Genomic DNA, 21,620 nt, shown 5'->3' with positions numbered 1-21,620 from the left:
TGCAGTTAGGCTTTCAATAAATGACCGCTGAGCTGCAATTAATTATCACTGCTACAGGTAATGATCACATTCAAGGTAATACTGGGGGGGGAAAAATTGTCTGTTGTTTCTTTGCTGATCCTAATAGATTCTCTGAAAACTATCATAGAATATTTAATTTCTCCAATCAAAAAAGGAAGGTGGCACATACACACTTAAAATCAAATTTATCTACTGAACACAAGACAATTTGCATATGAGGTACACATCCACGACACAAACACAAAGCATCATAGGGAGTAGCATATGGTCTTGGCCCGCTTCTTCATGATCGAGGGTGTGTGTGTGTGTTTACATGTGTGTACTCGACCAGATTGATTATTGTCCAGGCTGCAGTCAATAGCTATAATCTCAGTTTTATAATAAGCACTGAACAGTTTTACGTTTAACCCTATCTGCAGAAAAATCACACTACTGTACATCTTCTACTCTGTATCTGCGCTGCCTTTCTGAGGGGATTGTTCAGCTGTTTTGATGATAGGTTGCCATCACTAAATAATACAACACCCTGCAAACCTATTTACACCCTTTAACTTTTTCGAGAAAGATCAAAGGGTAGAACAAATTTAAAATGTTAATGACACAAATACATTTTAAATATAATTGCTATTTGTGATGAGATTTAAATGCACGTATACCATATTTTGTACCGATTTGAAATGTACTTCATTCACGTATAATTGCATTTACTTCTTCCTCAGAGACAAGACCCTGTTGCCTGGGATGACAGATTCACTGAGGCGTCCCGAGATGTTTTGAATATCCGTTACACCCTCCTGCCTTACCTTTACCTGCTGATGTTTGAGGCTCACACCAAAGGAAGCACAGTTGTCAGACCAGTACTGCATGAGTAAGTACAGACATATTTGTTCATACTATAGAGTTTTATAGCTTACAATAAAGTATTCAATAACAGTTTTTTTTTTGTCATCTATTGATGAGAAGATCCTCATTAAAAACCAATTAAACCAATTAAAGGGTGATGTGTCAAGCTTTCTTTTAAAGGTTTTAAGTACTTCTGCTTTAAAGACATACAATCACTAAAACTTTATCTATTCGATTTTTTTTATTGGTAGAAAGCTGAAAGGTTGTCTTGCCATAGAAGCTGCAACATAAAAGCCTTGAACCAAGATGCTTTATTTCTAGTAGGACTGCCTCAAAGCCATTTGCACAGAGCCCAGTGGCTGCTCTTGGCAGCTCCCAGATGAGATTGTTTGAAATTGTTCGAAAAAGATGTATTTATTCATCTGAAGAGACTCCTATAAAGTCACAGATGGTATTTAAGAAGCTGCCAGAATGAGTCTGGCAGGGTTATTTGGCTAGCATCTTCAAATCACTGAATTCTAGCATAAGTATTTGAACAGTCGGTGGGGCTAAGGACGCACGAGTAAGCTTTGGTAACATGCCTTCTCTGTCAGGATTAATAGCTTTTTTGCTTCTCTGTCACAGGTTTGTAAAAGACAAAGCTACATGGGACATCCACAAACAGTTCCTCTGGGGACCTGCCCTCCTCATCACCCCTGCTCTAGACTCAGTATGTTTATACTCATTGTATTTTTCTTCCATTTGTCTGTTTTTATCAGAAATATTTAAAAATGTGACGCACTTTACCTTTATACTATAAATTGATCAGTGACTACCTTTTAATTTGTGTTTGTTTTTGTGTGAACAGGGAGCTACAGTGGTAGAAGGCTATCTTCCAGACGCACGCTGGTATGACTACCACACAGTAAGTATCTGGCTGACAATCATTTTAGAGAAAGACGCTCTTATCTAACCAACAATCTGTTTATGTTGGTAAAACAACATGAGACAATATCAGTAAAAGAACTACACTGACTGAGCATAGTTTTGGATTTGCTGTTAAACTATTGTTAATTGTGCACTATTAGAAGACAGACTTCCCAGCTCAGGGATTTATTAGAAAACATGGTGAATTAAAAAAGAGGCAAGAATTTATGATGAGGCTGTCCTGTTAGTCTCTGTTTATAACTGCAGCCCCCAGAATTACACCAGCACACAGAACCACTTCCTAATTTAACCCTTGACTAATGACAAAGTTTAAAATTTTATGAATTATACTGCTGCAGTATTAACATACCAAATCCATAGCTACAATTTCAAACCGTTCACTTTCACGAGTCCTTCTTAATTTTCTCCTTAGGCCAGGGATGTCGGTAAGCGTGCCACAAAACTCTCCATGGACACACCACTGGAGCACATTAACCTCCATGTCAGAGGCGGATACATCCTACCCTGGCAGAAACCAGAGAACAACACATTCTACAGGTGAACACACTCACACTTCTGTCAAACCACTGACGGCACGCAGTCAGTGATCAATAAATTAAAGATATTGGAAGAAAAAAAGGCATGCCTTTTGGGAAGCATTGATTTTTGTACTTATGTTCCCATTAAACATACAAAAAGAAAATTTGAATAATTTTATTCACGTTAAATAAATAAAAATCTGCCTCTAAATCCTTATCATCATACACTTTTATAATTAGAGATGATATCACATGTTGCAAATGTAAATAAATTTATCTTTAAAATTAGATTTTGTCAAACACAAGTCAGTAAGTTGCTGTTTTAACTCTGTTTGACTTGGATGTAGTCACATGCATGCAGCATGTGGAACAACAGAATGAGTGAGAGCAACACTAACAGTTCCAGCAGCAGGTTGATCAGGTGGATCCCCCAAGCAGAAATGGAAATGTTTTTGTCTGAAGCAGCAGGTATAAATAGAGAAGCTCCTTTAGCTCTAACTCTCTCTGTCTCATTCCTTTCAGTCGGAAGAATCCTATGGGACTCATCGTTGCCCTGAGTGACTCTGGAACTGCTCAAGGATCTGTCTTCTGGGACGACGGCGAAGGAATAGGTGAGTGAAAGGTCACTCATCCAAAGAGAAGCTTGCCATTTCATGTTATGTGTGTGTGTGTGTGTATTTATGAGGTACGTATTCATGATAGTCAATAACATATCAAAAATTAAAGAAATTAAACACATTAAAGAGTCAAATTCATGTTGCATGTCTGCATACATACAGTGACATATGATCACCAATCCAAAATCAGATTTCAAATAAATTGTTGAATACAACAAGATTATACAGAAAAGCTTTTGTAGAGTTTTTTGTGAGGAGTTTATTCAGTAGTTTTCATTATTACGTTTCATGTTGTTAAATTATGTGCCTCGTATGAATAATATAATGATATATATGAAAAATAAATTGCCACATCATCAGCTTCTATAGCAATGACATTTCCTCTTTCTGGAGGACGCAAGTAACTGCTGGACAACTTTGAGCAGTTTTCCCATAATTACTTAGACCAAGATTTCTGTGTAAAATATCTTATCAGTATTAGCTCTAAGCCATAAAAAACATTAACATGTAAATTAATGGGAATATCGATTAAACATACCACTTCATACACAACTTCAGAAAAATGGAAAAATAATTTTTTTTAATGGGAAAATGAATATGTAAGAACAGAATTGGTTGGACATCCTAGTAAACATTATTGCATCTTTTTGATTTAGCTTTTCAAAAATTCATATTTAGTGTTTCCTGAGTACATTTAGAAATTTACAAAATTCACAGAAGATAAAAACTATAATTTACTACAATTTCTTTTGGAAGAATTTGTAGCTAAATTTAGCAAAGCTATAAATTTAAATAGACCTTAGCAGATCAAGCCAGACAGACAATTTTCTGTACACTTCCTCATTCATTCTTAGGTTGTTCTCTCACACAGTTAAACTAATTTAGCGTATGAAGTGCTTCTGTTAGAAAATGCATTACTCTGTGAAAGGCATGTTTGTGTTGGGACAAGGAAAGGGAGATAGAGACCAATCGACGAAGAAAGAGGGTGGTAGGTTGGGGAGGTAGTGACAGAAACTATTACAGTAATTCCATGTGTCGCTGCCTGGAGATATGCTCTCCATCACTCCTCCTTTATCTTGTCCCTTGCTGTGTCTGTCTGCCATGTAGCCTGTCTGTGTCTTTTTATGTTTGTTTTGCCTCTTGTTTTAGACTGTGCTCACCTCTATTATGTACTATTCTCCTGTTTTAAGTCCTGAAGGCTTTAGCTTTATTTCACTCCACCGTCAGTCAGGCTCTTGACTTTTCAGTCACACACTTATCTGTTTACATACTTACAGAGCCAGCTAAATACTCAGTTTCATCCAGTTAGGCAGCTGTACTTCTAATTAACTTAATTTGTTGATAGAAGTCTGTCATTTTCTAACTTAACTCAGCCTGAAATCAACTTGGGGTTACCACTGAGCCAGTACCGTTTTACTCAAATATTCAATCACTGTATAAGTTCACTACTTGTTCTGAATCTCTCCATGACATTCATTCTGAAGTTACACACTAATTTAAACTCCATGTGTAGCACTATTTGATGTTTATAATGAAGCAGTACTTAATGCACTGAAGGACTAGATAGCTTCTGACATCAGAAAACTAAATTCGTCTGCTGGAGCTGTCGTCAGAAATCAATAAAACAATACAAGAGAGTAACCGTTTTCAATACTATGTATTTTTTTAAAGAAGAAAATTAAATAAACAATACAAAACACAAAACATACATGGAAACCAAAATATAATAAATATATACACAATACTGCAGTTGATGTTCTAATGTGCACAGAGTCCTTCACTTTTCCCCGCTTGGTCAACACAGTGTCTGACCGACACACATTTAAAAGTCCATAGTTTGTTTATCCAGAAACTTTAAGGGAAAATGTCCAAGCGCAATTCAGCTCTGATGAAAAAGGTGAATAATGGGTAGTGTGTCTGTGTAATGAGAAGGAGGGGAAAGTTCATGGACCATCAAACTCCTACCAGACCAGTATGGAGTGAAATTCGGTTCTCCTGGCTCCAGCCAGATCTTAGAAGCTCGCCATCCTTTAACCCCAAAAAGGGGAAATCACCTGGCCTGTATTAAAATAAACAGGACCAGTCAATTACCAGCTTGCTAGTTAACTAGACTCGTTTCCGTTGTACACATAAATAAATACAATTATACATAAATAAATGCAATTATATCTACAATCAATTATTTAAGATAAAGATATTTAACATTTATCACATCATCTTAAACACATATGTTGCATTTAAAAGTTAGATTGTGTGTTTGATGATTACACAATTTGGCTATCACCATCAATATGTCAACCAAACAAAACATTCATGTTCACTACTCACCAATTCCTTTTAAAGATCAGTGCATGGCAGCTTCAGGGCTCCAAGCTCACTGGATATTCAGATCTACATGGTTTATATTGTGAGTTTTTTAAACAAAGTGCATACAAACAAAGAAAGAACCAATTGTTTGACAGCACAAACCTGCAGCTCCTTTTTCTCCAGCTCTCCCTCTCACAGCTGATTGGGAAAGCTGGAGCAGGCCTGAAAAACCTACTTCAGGTGCAGTGATTGGCTGATTGCACTGTGTGACTGACTGTCACTCTAACCAATGAAGTAGCAAGGGTGGGACTAAGGCAGTTTTTACCCTGGGTCTCTGCTCTGTACTTAACTTTCTCATTTTTTTCCCCAACAGACACAGTTGGAAAAAACCAATATCTCCTAACCTCCCTTACGGCAGAAGAGGTGAGTTCAAGGGCCAACTAAATTTCACATGTCCATAATCTTCTTCTGTTTTTCTGTCACCGATTATCTAAACACCATGCATCCTTATGAATAGATTTTGTGGATGACTAAAAATGTGACATTATTTGGCAACGCTTTGTTACAAAACATTGAGTTCAGTTTGGAGGTATGTCATTTGCCGAAATATGACTAGAAATATTAAAAAATTAGCTAATTTTCAATTATACGTTTCTCTTAGGCCAGTGGTTTATACAATAACCTTAAAAAGTTGTCAAGGTTGTTTTTTGTCCTCGACAGTTTACTAAAGGAGAATAAAATACCCACTGCATCATCCCAATGACAGACTAGGGTTTCATTTTTTACTAAAACAAGCCACATCAAGCTGGCCTTTTTCTTTAAACAGCCTCTTTTCAAATAGCTCTATTGTCCAGGGAGAATAAAATATGTTTCAGTGTGGACAGAGGACCAAAACAGAGAGGAGAAAGATGCTTTAAAAAATGTACTTGACTTTGCAAGGACATAGTCTCAGAGTATATTTACTGTCCTTTAGAACAGATACACTATGAGCTTTTAAGGGAAACAATACACTATGCACCCTAACCAAATCATCTTTATTATGTTTTTAAGTGGAATTATGACAGGATAATCAATTTATGAAAAAAAAACAGATACAAGGTGGATGCAAACCTCCTGTTTACATCCAAAAAATTGTTGATTTATAAAAACATATTTCTGTTAATATGTGTGCCTACTTAAAGACTTGTGGCTAAGAAAATATTGACTAGACCTCGGTTTGAGTCAAATATGTCAGTAGCTTCCTAGTTGTTGGGACTAATAGGACTATCACTGCTCCATTTGTTGTTTTATTTTGTTTTCCTGCCAAACAATCACAGGCACACACAAGCACACATTCATTGCACAATAACAATGCATACATGTGTGCGCACTTCTGCAGTATACAATGTTACAGTTAGCGTGGCCAAACATCTGTGGCTGTCCTCAGGTTCAGTCCAAAGCAATTTTACATGGCGATAAAAACAGAAACATTATCTGGCAGCCGATCGAAGAAAAAAGAAAGTGTGCCTGTGTGAATGCTTGTGTATGTAGGCGTGAAGAAAACAGATGTGAAAAGATGAGGATAAGTTGGGTGATGCAGTCAGATAAGCAGATCATTGTCCATTTTGGATGGGCTTTGTGAACATTTATTGTTATTTGAATGGGTAGGTGAGGGGATCTGGCCGTGTAACTCGAGGATAACGCTTTAGTCTTTCCAAGTTTTTGGAAAAGGTCAACATGAAGACTGGCCATTCACCTCTTTGTCATTCTGTGCTGTGGGAGTCATGGTTATTTTATTTCTTCAATCTGCTAATTGCCAACTGGAAGGAAATGGAGTTACCTGAATGAAGTAAATGATAAATGGTTCCTGGGGCCAAAATCTGTCATGCCAACATCAATCTATCGAAAAATGGTGTAATATGCAGGCTTGTGAAACTGTTTGGGATAAAATAACTAATATAGAGTTAATTGCTTTTAAAAATAAATTGAGATAAGATGGTTATAGAACTGCATGCATGCAGGCAAATCGATGTGTGGAAAAGAAAGTAATTCTTAGTACACTGTTAAAAAAGTGCCACATAATGTATTTTATCAGATAAACAACCTAATTTAAATAGGTAATATTTTGTATTGCATTTAATAATTACTAATTATCTGTTTCTTTCTTTGTTTCTCCAGAAAACGTTGTCTAGTAAGGTTGTTCACAACGCTCTAGACCCTGCTGATCATCTGAACCTGGGAGTGGTGAGGGTTTGGGGGGCAGGCACTGTCCAGATCACCGGGGCGACGCTGACAGACAAGGATGGCGGGACGCATTCGCTAAATGTAGAGCATGACACCAACACTGAGGTCAGAAGTGTTTCCAAATTCTCATTGTTTATGATGGTGTTTTGATTGTTTTCTGTTTTTAAATAAGAGGAACAAAAATTGTATAGAACTGAAAGGCAGATTGGGGAAAAAGAAACAATAAATTACAGTTTAGTGTTGGCAAAGGAGGCTCTCTTCAGGCGCTTCTATATGCATATATATATATATATATATATATATATATATATATATATATATATATATATAAAGCTGGCTGGATAGCTCAATAGATAAGGCATCGGTATATCACCCGAGAGGGCAGGGTTCGAATCCAGTCTGGGTCCTTAGGCAAGACCCTTCAAGCTACTGCCTACCTCATACCATGAGAGACACAAAAATGCATAACATGCCGGCTCAGACGTCGCCCGGCCAAACAAGGTCTGCGTCAGGTGTTGGGGAACCAGAGCACCTTGATGACAAATGGGCTACTGGAACAAGACGGAAATGGGCGAGAGATGAAAATGTGGATCTGTTGGAATGCTACTACTCAAGTAACCCTAATCAGAGAGGTTACATGCAAAGACTGGTGAAAGAATGGTTACTTCGACATCCCCAGTCAACACTAAGCACTAAACAACTAGTAGCTCAGTGTTCCAACATCCGCAAACGGCAACTGCTATCACAACTTGAGATTGACGAGATACAACACAAATGCTACGGCAAAAAGGAGGAACCTGGATGTCAGAACTGTGGGGACTTAACTACAAGTCCCCACCCAGTCAGGGGATACACGGCCCCATTGAGCATAATATATACAGTATATATGTGTCGTTCGGCTGATCACAAAGAGGGGTCGGCTGATCACAAAGATTCCATCCCAAATGTATAAATGTATAAGACTGAGACTGAGACTGTACACGAGCCGCAAGGAAGGAGGCAGAGGACTAGTGAGTGAGAACCACAGTCCAGGACGAAACAACTAAGACATACATCAGGGACAAAGCCTCAACAGACAATGTGCTCAGGGAACAACAGGGGCTTGAAATACATGGGGGCAAATAACCCAAGTGGCTGATATCAGTAAAAAGCTGGACTCAAGGACAGCACAGAGGCCCTCATCCTGGCCCTCATCCTGGCCGCAAGGAGCACGAGAAACTAGAGAAATACCAGGGCCTCAGGGAAGAACTGGAGAGGAACCTGGAAGGTGAAGACCACAGTGGCTTCACCAATGGCTACAACAGATCCCAGGAACAACATCAGTCCAGAAATGGTAGAGGACCCGAGCTCAGAGTGAGAAGGGAATTAATATAATCTTTTATATGCATTATTTCTCTTAAATCTTACACTCAAAATGCCACGTTCATTCAAAATGCCACGTTCATTTCTGGTGAAATGACTTGTCTAAAATAAATATAATAAAAAAAATAAATTCAGTTAAGTTTCAAGTTTCACTTGTATGCATAAACATATTTTTTTAGTGATTTTGCATGTGAATTTAGAGAGCTTTCTGCTCTAATAACCCTTGCCTAAGCAAATTAATCAGAGTCTGACATCTGCAGCTGCTTGTGCATCACTGTCATACCTCATCCGGCTTTTTTTTACATTCCAGCACACATGTTAGTAGACAAGCACACACACATGTTTGAGTTGACTGAGCATTTTCTAGTCAGCTTAAAATGCCCAGCAAAGCAAGGTTCGCAGCCCATATCCTGCTGTGTAGCATTCTGTTGTCTAATAGCTGTAATTAATGCTGTGTTCTCTGTGACACTATTGTTCTGTCTTCATTTTTTGATGAACACAGAACTTGACGTAGGACAGAGTTTTTAAAACTGCTTGTATTTTTAATTTTTGCCACAGTGTCATATCAGCTGTTGATTGGACAGAAATAAATGTTTCGGAAACTCATGAGCTCATTTCAAACTCATTTCATAAAATTTTACAAATATCCAACATGACTTACGGTTCAGGTTAGTTTGATTTTTAGTAGTCGCTCTGCAACGCAACATTTGCACAGTTTTTCTTCTTCACATCAAAGTTACTTCACAGACTGATTTTGAATGAACCTACTCAGTGGTCCTGTTTGAAGCAAAAGGGTCATGGTCCACATGCCAGAACTGGAACGAATTTGGGGTTCAACTTGGGGACACTTCAGTGGGATTGTTGCTGAGCACATCAGGGCTTTAGGTGATAGAAAGCCCAAAATAACTCAAAGGTATACTGGCAACAATAGTCCAAGATAGAAAAATAAACAGAAAGGGATTTGAAAGTAAAGACCAGGCAATGCAAAGGTGGACAGTGCAGTGACACATGCAATATGAAGAACTGGCTCAAAAATAAAATAAAAGATGACAGGAGATAGTGTATTACTTCTCACTTTTGGCTGCTGTGAAATACTTCTGTTGAGGTTGTGTACCTGTACTCGGTTTTCTTCTTAAGAGCATAAAAATGATACCCAGTGCAAATCCTTAAATAATCAGAGGTGAAAAAGCCTCCAATCTTCAGATTTGATCTGACACTTGAGAAGTTAGACAGCGAAGTAAGTCAAGAGGTCGAGAATTGCATATAAAGAAAGTCAGGACTTCTGTTGTTGGGTTGCACCTGTGATGGAGATGGAAAGATTGACTCTGAATAAAGAAACGGCAGAAATATATCCCATCTAAAGAGTGAGAAAAACACGCTGAAAAGGATTCATATGGAGAATGAATGGGCAGAGGGAAATGAGAGAAATGGAGTAAAGATGACACAGTTATTAATGGCAATAACAACTAGTTTTTCAGTATGAAACAATCTCTTACCTGTAATCATAGCCTGATTGGGTGATAACTTGAACATCGGTAAATGAATCAGTAAGCAGATGGCGGTGTCATCGAGGTACAGTGAGGTAGGAGAGTCATTTCTGCCCCGTATAAAACAAGGCAGCTACAATCATGCAGAAAACTGGCTTGCTGTACTTTACATTAGGACTGATATTACCAACCAAGCAGTTTCTAAGCATGTATCTGTTATAGCACGTGCATTCATTTGTTTGAATGAAGTAGTTCACACAAAATAAGGAGCAAGTCTTAGACACATGTCTGCACGCTTATTATGCATCGCCATGGAGATAGAAAATCATGCAAATGGTTGTATTTTGAAATTGTTGTTTTTACACATACAGCACAGCGTCCTATGGCTCATTCATTCTTCTCTTTCTTTCTCTATAGGAGCTGACTATTGATGCTACATCGCAGGCTGTTCCTCTGCACTATACTTTCAGTATAACATGGAAGACCGGCTGAGAGCAATCATCACATTTTTTGCTATTTAATGATTTATCCAATTAACCAGATTTTAACATCAAGCCTTAATTTATTGTATTTGTGCCTTTTTTTTTAACAAAATGTTTTTTTTTCATTAATGTGCCTTAAAATGAAATGCTTAGAAACGTAAGAAAATATGTGATGACTGAAACTTTTAATAATGTACAAACTGTAATGTTTTTTTGTCTTTTTTCCTTAATAGTGTAATATTAATAAAAATGATTTGTCTATGTTGAACTGAAAAGTATGTTTTTGATATTCATACAGTCAAAATGGCTCCAACAAAATGATCTTTGTCTTTTATGACAATGTCAGGAAGATGGATGGATGGATGGATGGATGGATGGATGGATGTCTTATAAAGATCATTTGCATTTGTTACACTGTTACATGCAGAGCATACTATTGAGTGAAATACTTTTTTTAATTTACAGAGTATTGCTTTTATTACCAGTATTAATTATGTAACTGTTTGTAATTAACAGGTCCTCTGAATATGCAATTATGAAAAACTTAAAGTACCCTATTTGTATATACATTTTGGTAAATTCTGATAAATCAAACAAACAAAACAGCCTGTAACATGTAGATTAGTACAAATAATGCTCACTTTAGCAGTGATTTGCTTGTGTCTTCTCAAATATTCAGAAGGTTTATTATGTAAACCTTAGCTAATCAGCCAATCACAGAAATAAAATGTCTAAATCTAACCACATAGTAAATTAGAAAATGCTTTGCAGTCCAGACAAAACTGTCTCTGAATCTTATATCTGACATTAAAAGAAAGCCACGTTGTCTTCTAATACCACTGCTATGTAACTGTAACTATATATGCTCCAAACTTTTACTTTTAAAACATTTTTTTAAGTTAAAAAAAGAAAACATTTAGCCCTCGCAAGAACTTTTCATCTTGCAGTAACATATTAAAAAAGTAAATAGATGCTCAAATAGCTTCTACTGCTTTTTAATATGCTTCTGTACATGTCTTTATTCTCTGCACAAATGATGAGGTCCAAAACTTTTTACACAATAGCTAATTTATGTCTTACTTTTTTGGATCAATACATTTTTAGAGACATTTTTATGGAGACTGTCTTGCCAGACAATATGGTTTTAAATGAGTTGCAGTAAAAATGCGTCTTTGTTACCAGAATGACTGCAAGATGCAAGTGTGTCACAGATGAAGAACGAAACAAAAACATAAAGCAACATGAAAGCGATAGTGAAAAATACTGACAACTGAAGGTTGTCAGACATGACAGGTGTGTGGGATGGAACGTGTGTTCTAAATATGTTTCTGGTATGCTTTTATATATTTATGTGAATCAGTTATTGAATGTCATTGTGCTTTGTGTCTTTTGTTAGAACTTAGGGAAGTTTTGCTAAATTATTGTCACAGTGAAGTGGTTACCAAAACTGAAAGATAATGAAGGCACAAATGGTTCATCTGCATGCTGGTTGATGCTTCAGCCATTACTTCTGTAATAAAAGCATTTGCTTATGTGAGATTGCACTTGCAACTATTTACCCAGTAATTCAGACACAGATTTTCCAGTGACAACTTACATATTGAAAATAATGACTTCTCTTCTAACATATGTCTCCTTTTCAGACTCGCCTAACAGTTAAATTTCCATAAAGTACAAACCAAATGCAAATGCAAAATGTGTAATACTAAAGTGTGCTGCTTCTGTCATGCTCAAGACATTATTTTGACAGTAACATTGCCTCATACCTGGACTAGTCCCCAGATTCCTATTCATAATTTTACAGGCTCTCACATTCCCACCAACCTACGCGCCCCAAGTCAAACACTCTAACAATCTGTTTGTCATGAGCAATTTCACCTGTTAAATACTCTGGTTATCCTCGCTAATGTGCCACTCACTCACTCAAACCGCCATGTACTAATTCCCACTGCAGGCCCTATCTTGCATTACAACCTGTAACTGATGCCTGTTAAATGTATTTGTTTCATGAGGGTGTCTCTAAAAATGCTATAGAGGCATAAGTGGTACCTATGGAGTCTGGAAGCACATGAAATTCTTTTGACTATTCTGAAAGGTATCATGAAAAGGAAACTTCAGAATAGAAACATTCATTATGGAATCTCATTTTGTACAAGACAAAATGTAATAATGTTAATAATGCTAAATATGCAGTGGATTTCACACTGAATTATGGGGTTTTGTATTTGATTTGCAAAATCTGACCTTGATTTGCAAATTTCTCCCATCAGTATTTAGTATTTTGTTTCGGACTGATCAGACATTTAAATATCAAAGAGGGCCATTTGACTTCTTTCTGGACTTTAGACAGCCTCAAATTCAAGATGGTAATCCAAGTAACAACAGAATGTACTTTCATACTTTAGCTGAATGTAACTAAAATAAAAAGAGAGAGAGAGAAAAGATCAACTTAAAGCTCTGTCTTCAAAATTCTTATAGATGAAACAAAACTACCTAAGTTCACAAATTGTGGTTCATATAATTTGCCTTTACTGTGGGATACTCATCCTCCTACTTGTCAAACACAAGAGGTGCAGATTTTGAAATATAGGTTGCCTAAGTTGTCCTACAGCTGCCGAGAAAATCAGTGAAGTGATAGTAAGTTGCATTCTACCCAAGACCATTCCAGTTAAAAAAGTTGTATTGTTTCATATATTGGAACCTGTAGAAAAGTCTTTCTTGTAAGCAATTCAAGTTGAATATTATTATGATCGTATGTCCTGAATGTTATTAAAAACTGCAGCCAAATGAAAATCACCAAATCTGAGCTAAAGTAAGAGGTTTTGAAATGAAAAAGGAATTCAATTCTATTTTGATTGTGCTTTTCTCCATTATGGCTCGTATGCATTTCTGCAAAGGAAGACATGCCCACAGACTGCACAGCAGGCTGCTTAATGTTTGGCATTGCATGACATGACACTTTCAAGGGAAGACATTCTTATTTATTTTCTGTTATATAAGCAGTGTACTAGATGACATCGTATGACAAATGTTCCAAATGTGATGCCTTTATCAGCTTTTTCCCCTCACTCTTGTGTCACAATACAGATCAGCTTGTCGTGGATCACTTGATAGCCATGAGGCTCCTTTCAGAGCACACTCACAAAGTGTCATGATTATATAATACTTCTGTCTGCCTAAATCAACCTTTGTGTCAAACTAATAGTATTAAATGTAATTTAATCTGACAAAGACATATGTTTTTTTTTGTTTTTGCACATTTTCAAATGTTGTTCCCTTGTACAGCAGACTGAGACATAAAGGAGATCAACTGTATTTGAGCAAATCTTCTGACTAATAGAAAAAAGTCAAGTTGCTATTAAACAATAACAGAATATAGAATGAAAAAACAGAAGCAACAGGCAGAAAAATTCAATCATCATCATTAAACACAAGGAAAAGAATAAATATCTCAGCCACTCACTGCTGATATATATATATATGGATGGATGGATGGATCATACAAAACAACAAACATTACACATCACAACAGCATGACAGCATTTTATTCCTCTTTAAAACTGGCATTAACTTTAAAGCAATCCATCTGTGGTTTCTTTGAATATAACTCGAAACACATGGATGATGCAGTTCGCTCTTCTTCACCAGTTAAAGTTACAAAAGGAACAAAGTCACTGTTAATGGGCAGTAAAAGTGGAGTGAAGTTGCAAGGTTACTTACGAGTCAGTGCAAATTGAGAAAGATTCCTTCTTTGGATAGAGCACTGATGAGAAAAATGCATTTCCTTCAATGGATTGTGGATTAAGCACCAAAGGATGGCCACACGCTCACAAATTCACAAATCTCATCAAAGGCCAAAGCGGCACACCCACACACTCACATTTACCAACATTCTTCACGCATTAAACCAGAAACAGGGCATGCACAGAACAAAGATTCACCAATTGGCTGGACCATCCATGCAGAAAAGGGTTTAAATATCACTGAAAATGGGGCCACACTGATTGCATCACTTCCGATTCAGCAGAGCTGGTCAAATGCCTCTGGTGACTAAGTATTTCAATACCCCAGACCGTATGCATAATGTCACAAATAACCTTGCATGCATGATCACCTGAAAGCCTAAATTAAGTTCACTTGCTGCTATTTTCAAGGATGTAAGGTGAGTGTTTAGGCTGTAAGCGCGGTAGGGTTATTGGAAGTTAATTACATCTAGGGCCAAACTTCTGAAAAACTGTTTGTTTCTAAGCTTGCCTCATCTAAACATAAGAAAAATATGTGGCAGCTGCTCCCTGTTGCCATCAGCTAAAAAAAAGGGATAAAAAAAGATCCAATAAACAAATGAGTAATCTCCACTCATTACATACACAGAGGGAGGTAAAGATGTTCTGTTTACTTTGGCTATTTTAGGGTTGCCTTTCCTCGGTTTTGTATTATTTTGCTCTTAGAAAAACATTTACTAAAGTATCTACCTCTTTGATTCACTGTAGATTAGAATCATCCCTGATAAATGACACATATACATAATTTAGTGTGCACTCGGGCTCATAAAATTTAGTGATTGAAATATGTAACACATTTGGCTCACATAAAGAAAATGGGAAAATTTTATTTTATTTTATTTATTTTATTTAGTTTGTGGGTTAGTGGCAACAACTTATGCCTGACTGACATTCATGAAAGACATTGCTAACAGTTCTTTGTAAAAGTATTCACACCTTTTTCTCAAATTTGTATCAAACTTGAATATATTTCATTGGGATTTTATATGACACCATTATAAAATATTGCATAGTTATGAGCTGGAAATAAATTAAAATATTGCTTTGATTGTTTCTTTTTTGCTTGTTTTCTATTCTTTCCCCTCTGCATAGACATTTTGTAGAACTGGGCCATTCCAACACATATACTGTAGACTGATCTGAACTAGGGTGACCATATTTTGAATAACAGAAAAAAGAATATTTGGTCCAGTCCTGAAAGACTTTAATCATATTCTGTTGACTTTAAGACTTTTGATCTTAACATATTGAAAGTGTGTTTTCACTGTGTGGTCAGATAAGGTAGCACATTTCAGATTTCAAAAGTCAAAATGTATAAAAATGATGTCCTGCTAGGTTTGCCATTACACTATCTTTGATGGGTTACACAATGTCACAGAAAATGTTCTTGGGACGTTTTGTGCCAAACGATCCTGAACTAATGTTCACCAAAACTTTACTCCTCACCTATTTGGTGTCTTCTTCATGTTCATGGTGTTATTTTTTTTTTTCAATAATGTTCTCTAACAAACCATTTATCATTTCCCAGAACGTGAACAAGTTTTATAGGGAATGAACACTTTGCAATATGAGCTTATCAGCCAATAAAATATCTTATATCAGTAAGATATCTTTGTCTATGTGAACCTCCTAAGGATAAAAACAAACTTAAAAACACAAAGAATCAGTTTCTTTGTAACTGATTATCACCACAGAACAAGACTGTCTATGATGACAAATCTAGGGTAATGTCAGAGAACAAATTGTGAAAATAGAGAGAGGTCCAAGAAGCGAGAAAGGAGCTGTGCGAGATGGGGAGCTGTGACATGTTGAGGGGGTGGGTCAGGAAAAATAAAGAACTGTGGATGAGAGTCAGACACTGTACTGAGTGCTGGGGATGGATGGAAGGACACGAAGTGGACGGGAATGTCCTTTTGCAAGAGTAGATCTGATTGAGGTCAGTTTGGCTACCAGATAAGACACCATTTTAATCACCCTTTGTCTGCCTCATCACCATGAAGGGGCTGGCCTCATCAAGAGGAAAGAGGAGACACTGCTTGGAGACAGAGAGAGAAAGAGAGCGGGAAAGAACAAATGTGACTGTAGAGACAATGAAAATGAAAAACACTTTGCTGAATAAGACAGTGGAGGAGGCAGTTCCCCGAGAGAAAGAAAAAAAGTTGGAAAGAAGTGTTGCATTATATAAAATCTCGAACTGAAACAATGAAAGCAATGGGTGCAATAAATATAAAATAAGAGAAAGAAAAAAGCTTAAGTAACTCACCAGCAACAAGACCTAGATATGCAATATTTACAGAAAAAGGTTTCTGCATCCAGGAAAGTCCTTGTTTAGTTATTGTTTGTTGTTTAGTGATATATTGGGTTTTATTGCATTGTTAAAAAGCTAAAACAGGCTGAATAAAACACAAACAAAATAGTCTGTATTTATTTAAGCAGTCATATCACTGCAATGCAATAGTCTCTTTCTAAACCTAAACAAACCTTCAACCAGGTTTTGCGCAATTTGTTGAACTTCACCATATTGACGTCTCCAGTGAATTCAGCAGCAAGTCACTCACACAACGACCATCAGATTGATCTGTGTCAAGCACACTCATTGACAGTGTGAGGGCAAACCCCATCCATTCAGTGCTTAAGGTGGAGAACTACTGCTAAACAAATACTAGACTGGCAGGTAATGGAAAACATACTGCATTTCGGCTTTGTTAGAAAAGACACCTAAAGTAGATTGTTGTCAAAGGAACAACAACAAAAAAAACAGGGCTTCCATGGTAAAATGTTTATCCCAGATACCAGACTGCTTTAAAATAGAGAAAAGTGCCAGAAGTAGATGCAGTCTTCATTCTTCTTTGTTTTGTATTCTACGTTGTTCTTTCACTGATCTTGTTGCTGTTTTTGATTAGGTTTTCACATGCATAATGTTCGTGCAGTATCACATACTAATGCTGTTTACCTTTTAAAGAAATTCAATTCAGTTTCCATTTACGTTGTCTAAAGAGTGCTAAATCACAAAAAATAATAACCTTAGGACATTTTACATGAACACAAACGTATCCAATTTAATCTAATTTACAATCAGATTTAAACCAATAAGAAAAACATCTTTCGGGGATATGAAGAAACACCTCCCAAAAGATACTAAACAATGTAATATCCATTTTGAAAAAAAAAAAAAGGTTTAACTTACATTTTCTTAAAAATAACAATTTGAAGAGCATCTTTACTCTTTTCAATTATCGATGGTAGTATCTTTTATAATCAATTTTAATTGCTTACTATTTACTGGTATTTTGACATTTTGTTTGGTTATCACTTCATGGTCTTTGAGATTGAAAACCCCCCTTGCCATTTAGCCTCCATGGTCTCTATCTGCAGTTGTTTTAGGGGTTTTTTTCCAGCTTCTACTTTTAGAACACATGAAATGAGCAGGCCTCTTTCATCCTGCACACACTCCTACAGGCAGCTGTCAACAGCTTTATTACAAGAGCCTGTGTTGGATCCTACATATCAATTGGGCTCCTCTGCATCTAATGATGACCTTTATAATGCAGAATACAATTCTATCTAAAAGGATTGTTTTAGCGAAAATTTTGTTAAAGGCAGTAGAGGTTTTGTAGTTAGATTTATGACTCTTTTCTCTTCCACGTGTATACTGATGGAAATTCTTATTAAAAATAACATGTAATATAATACAGTTATTATCACTAATAATATTGCACTCTGGAAACAATATGGTGCAACGCTTGCCTGTGGTTTCTGTGTGATTCTGCTTTAAGTTTGTGGCCTGCTGTCATCACATCACCACATACATGTGTGACTCTTGGAGAAATCTTAGGAGCTAACACATTACGGGAGTGCAGCTTCACTGAAGGATTAGTTTGCACAGCAGGAGCCTGCTTTCAGATGTGTTAGCATAATGCTGGAGACAGCTGGGGATAGGAAAAGGAGCCAGAATAAGAAGACAAATAGAACAAGAGATGGGTCTCTGTGAAAAGAAATTGAAAATTAGAAATGAATCACATTGATTCAAACGATATTAGGGCTGGTAAATTATGACTTAAACGCCCATATTTTATATTACTTTAGACTCTCATTGATTCATAAAGCACTGAGATTATTCATGACTCAATGTCACTAAAATAAAGCAAACGTGGATTAGAACTGTCTTATTTTTAGAGCTATTGTCTTTAATCTTTCACAATAACAAAAATGTAACTGGGGGAGAATGTGAGCGATAAACAGGATCATTTCAGAGATGTGTGGCATGAAAAGAAAATGCTCTCCCCCTCGTAAAGCCCTGTAGGGTTGAGCCCTTAACACCTCTAATAATGTTACCAAAAGTAAAAATAGCAGTTATTGTAGTGTTTTGTTTTAGTTTGCTAATGTACAAGTTTTTCTCTTCAACCATCAATGTCAACATTGGTATTAGGAGTAAGGAGGCCACAGTACACCTTTATGATTACCTTTACTTAAATTTATTTTCACTCTGCTCTAATTTCTACTATAGTCTATCAAAATAGCTTTGGTAGAAATTGAAGCTCAAAGTAAGATTGAATTTCAGAATAATTTAACATCAACCTACTTTTCAAAAATGTACATTTTCCAGTGTTAGCAAACACTATGATCATATAAACACAGCAATAAACAACACTATGCCACTTAATTATGTCTGCTTACAATTATTTTGGGGGGAAATTCTTATGAAAACAAAGGGAGAGGATTTTGGCCCAGTACCTGTTATGCAGTTTTTGTAATGTATTGGCATGTAGTTAAAAAATGCTTGAAAGAAAGAATAGATTTTTCGCTCTTGTTCGTCTCCTTACTATGTCTTTTTCAAGGTTCTTTCAAGGTTTGTCTATTCATAAATTAAACAATAGCATTTTGTTTTGAATTTCTTTCCTCAGAAAGAATAACTATCACCACATTGTTTGCTCTGTTTTCATATTTGATCATCTTTTCAGTCGGTTTTAAAAAAAAATAGTTAGAGAACATATAAACTATCTTCAGTTCACAGATCAAGGCAATGCCTAAACTTCTTTGTGAGTACAGCAAGACCAATGATAACTAATGACAAAAAAAGTTGTAGCTGCCAATTCTCTTTAAATTCCCTTTGATTTTAGAAAAGTGAAAACTGGAACGTTTGTTGGAACTTAACAGTTTTACAGAAAAAGTGACCAGCTGCTTTGCTTCTGTTGGACTAGACTGTTTCTCTTTGTTCAAGCTCCTGATGTTGTTTAAAGCACTGCAAGAGAAATGGAAGTCAGAACTGAAGATTTCTGTTCAGAAGAAAATTAAAGGCACATGGACGACATTTGATTAGCTTTACCCAGTTCAGAATCTAGACTGCTCAAACCTGAACTGGTAAATTCTACACTGAACTAAGTTTTTTTGTTTGTTTGTTTGTTTTTAATTAACTGTTGAGGTTATGGATACTGTTATTCTATTTTTAACTCAATTATTTTCAGCACTTTTATTGGCATCAGGATGACCTTTAACTTTCTCTTTCAGATGAACATGAAACAGCAAAGTACAGTATATACTAGTTATACTGGGAATAAACTGCTTTGCCCTGGAATTGATAGAGTTTACTACCATCGATAATACCATAAATAGATACAAAAACAAACAAATGTTTAAATTCAGTGTATAATGCCAGCTCTCACACAATATTTGAAAGTGTTTGAATGTTTTTCCAATGTTTCAAAGTACATAGTCTTACCACAGCTTCTTAAAAATGACTTGATCTATTATATGCACAAAAATCCAATTATACAAACAGTGATGCACACACACATACACCCATGCATCCCCCTCTCCCCCCCTACAAACACACACATACACCTACACTTAAGAAGGTTGAGTGAGGGCTGTCCAACATGCTGAGAGCAGAACTCATGTGTTGAAGTTGGCAGCTTTATTAAGGCTGCTGAAGTGGCAACATGTTCTTAAAAAATACTGTGTGTGCAGTGTGTACATAGCAGCTCTAATATCAGGTAGGTGCCATTTTTGTAATGTGGTGATTTTCTGTTCTCAGATGCTCCTAGATTCAGCACTTTCAACCCAGCTTCTTACTCAAAGAGGCTTGGACTAGAAAGAGTATAATCTTCCTGAAAGCATGACTTTCCAACCTTTTCACGCTTCTAAATGACATGAATAAAACATGCTGTAAATAGCACATGTACAAGTTGTATTTCTCAATTTCTCTCTATTTTTACTTGACTCTGCCTTTTACCTGTTTATAGGACATGCAAGCCAAATGCAGGCGTCTGGTGCAAAGTGATAAAGACATGAAGTCCTATGACTCCATGACCTTGCACATATCTTGCCTTTCAGATGCCCTCTTGGATCATGTCAGCCCCGCTCCATCATCTTGAATAGACATCAGTCAAGTCCTTGACAGCAAATCGGGGTGAATGGCAGACTTGGCCTGTCCGCTCACTTTCCTACGGCTTCCTATGTAAATCTCAACCTGGTGGTGTGGAGACAAGCCATAAAAAACAGACATCTGAGACAGGGAGGAATGTGGATGAACCAATAAAGGGGAAAAGAAAAAGGCAGATAGAGGGATGAGTGACAGATGGGAGAGATTTGAAAACAGAAGAAATCAAGAAAACGAGGATGTGGAAGAGTAACATACATCGTATCAGGGTAGAGAAGGGGAGCAGTCATAAAAAAATGAAGACACAGAAGCAGTTACAGGGTAAGATGAGAACATAACATTTTGATATTGAACAAGAACAATGGAAAACATTTAATAAAAAGATTAAAATGTAAGTAGAATAGGCAAAGAATGGGCAATCTTGTTTTGGCCTCGTGTCTGTTGCAAGTGATTTTCATATTTCTACATTTTTACAAACTTTTGATGTTTGACACAACAGCACTTGTCGACCGACCAACAGATATACAGACCTATTCTTTACAGAAATTGGCTTTAATATTAAATGAGTTGATCCTATACAAGCTGTTTTATTTCACTAATTTAACCATATATTTAATCTTTAATTATTGACGATGTTTTATCTAATTGCTTTTCTAGAAAGTATTTTCAAAA

At 36.5% G+C, this 21,620-nt stretch overlaps 1 protein-coding gene across 1 annotated transcript in view; it reads left to right on the top strand.

Annotated features, from left to right (window-relative positions):
* Positions 1-11,062, top strand: part of si (sucrase-isomaltase) — a 58,638-nt gene extending 47,576 nt beyond the window's left edge. The window contains exons 41-48 of the mRNA XM_027999541.1: positions 741-889; positions 1,489-1,573; positions 1,712-1,768; positions 2,204-2,328; positions 2,832-2,920; positions 5,607-5,656; positions 7,391-7,561; positions 10,723-11,062. Of these exons, the coding sequence (XP_027855342.1) occupies positions 741-889; positions 1,489-1,573; positions 1,712-1,768; positions 2,204-2,328; positions 2,832-2,920; positions 5,607-5,656; positions 7,391-7,561; positions 10,723-10,797 (801 nt within the window). The 3' untranslated portion in view covers positions 10,798-11,062. The remainder of the gene's footprint in view (positions 1-740; positions 890-1,488; positions 1,574-1,711; positions 1,769-2,203; positions 2,329-2,831; positions 2,921-5,606; positions 5,657-7,390; positions 7,562-10,722) is intronic.
* Positions 11,063-21,620: the final 10,558 nt, after the last annotated feature.

This window comes from Xiphophorus couchianus, chromosome 18 (assembly GCF_001444195.1).
Source record: "Xiphophorus couchianus chromosome 18, X_couchianus-1.0, whole genome shotgun sequence".
In the NCBI taxonomy this organism is placed as follows: Eukaryota; Metazoa; Chordata; class Actinopteri; order Cyprinodontiformes; family Poeciliidae; genus Xiphophorus; species Xiphophorus couchianus.
The sequence above is the reverse complement of the archived record's forward strand: the minus strand, read 5'-3'. Positions and strand labels throughout refer to the sequence as shown.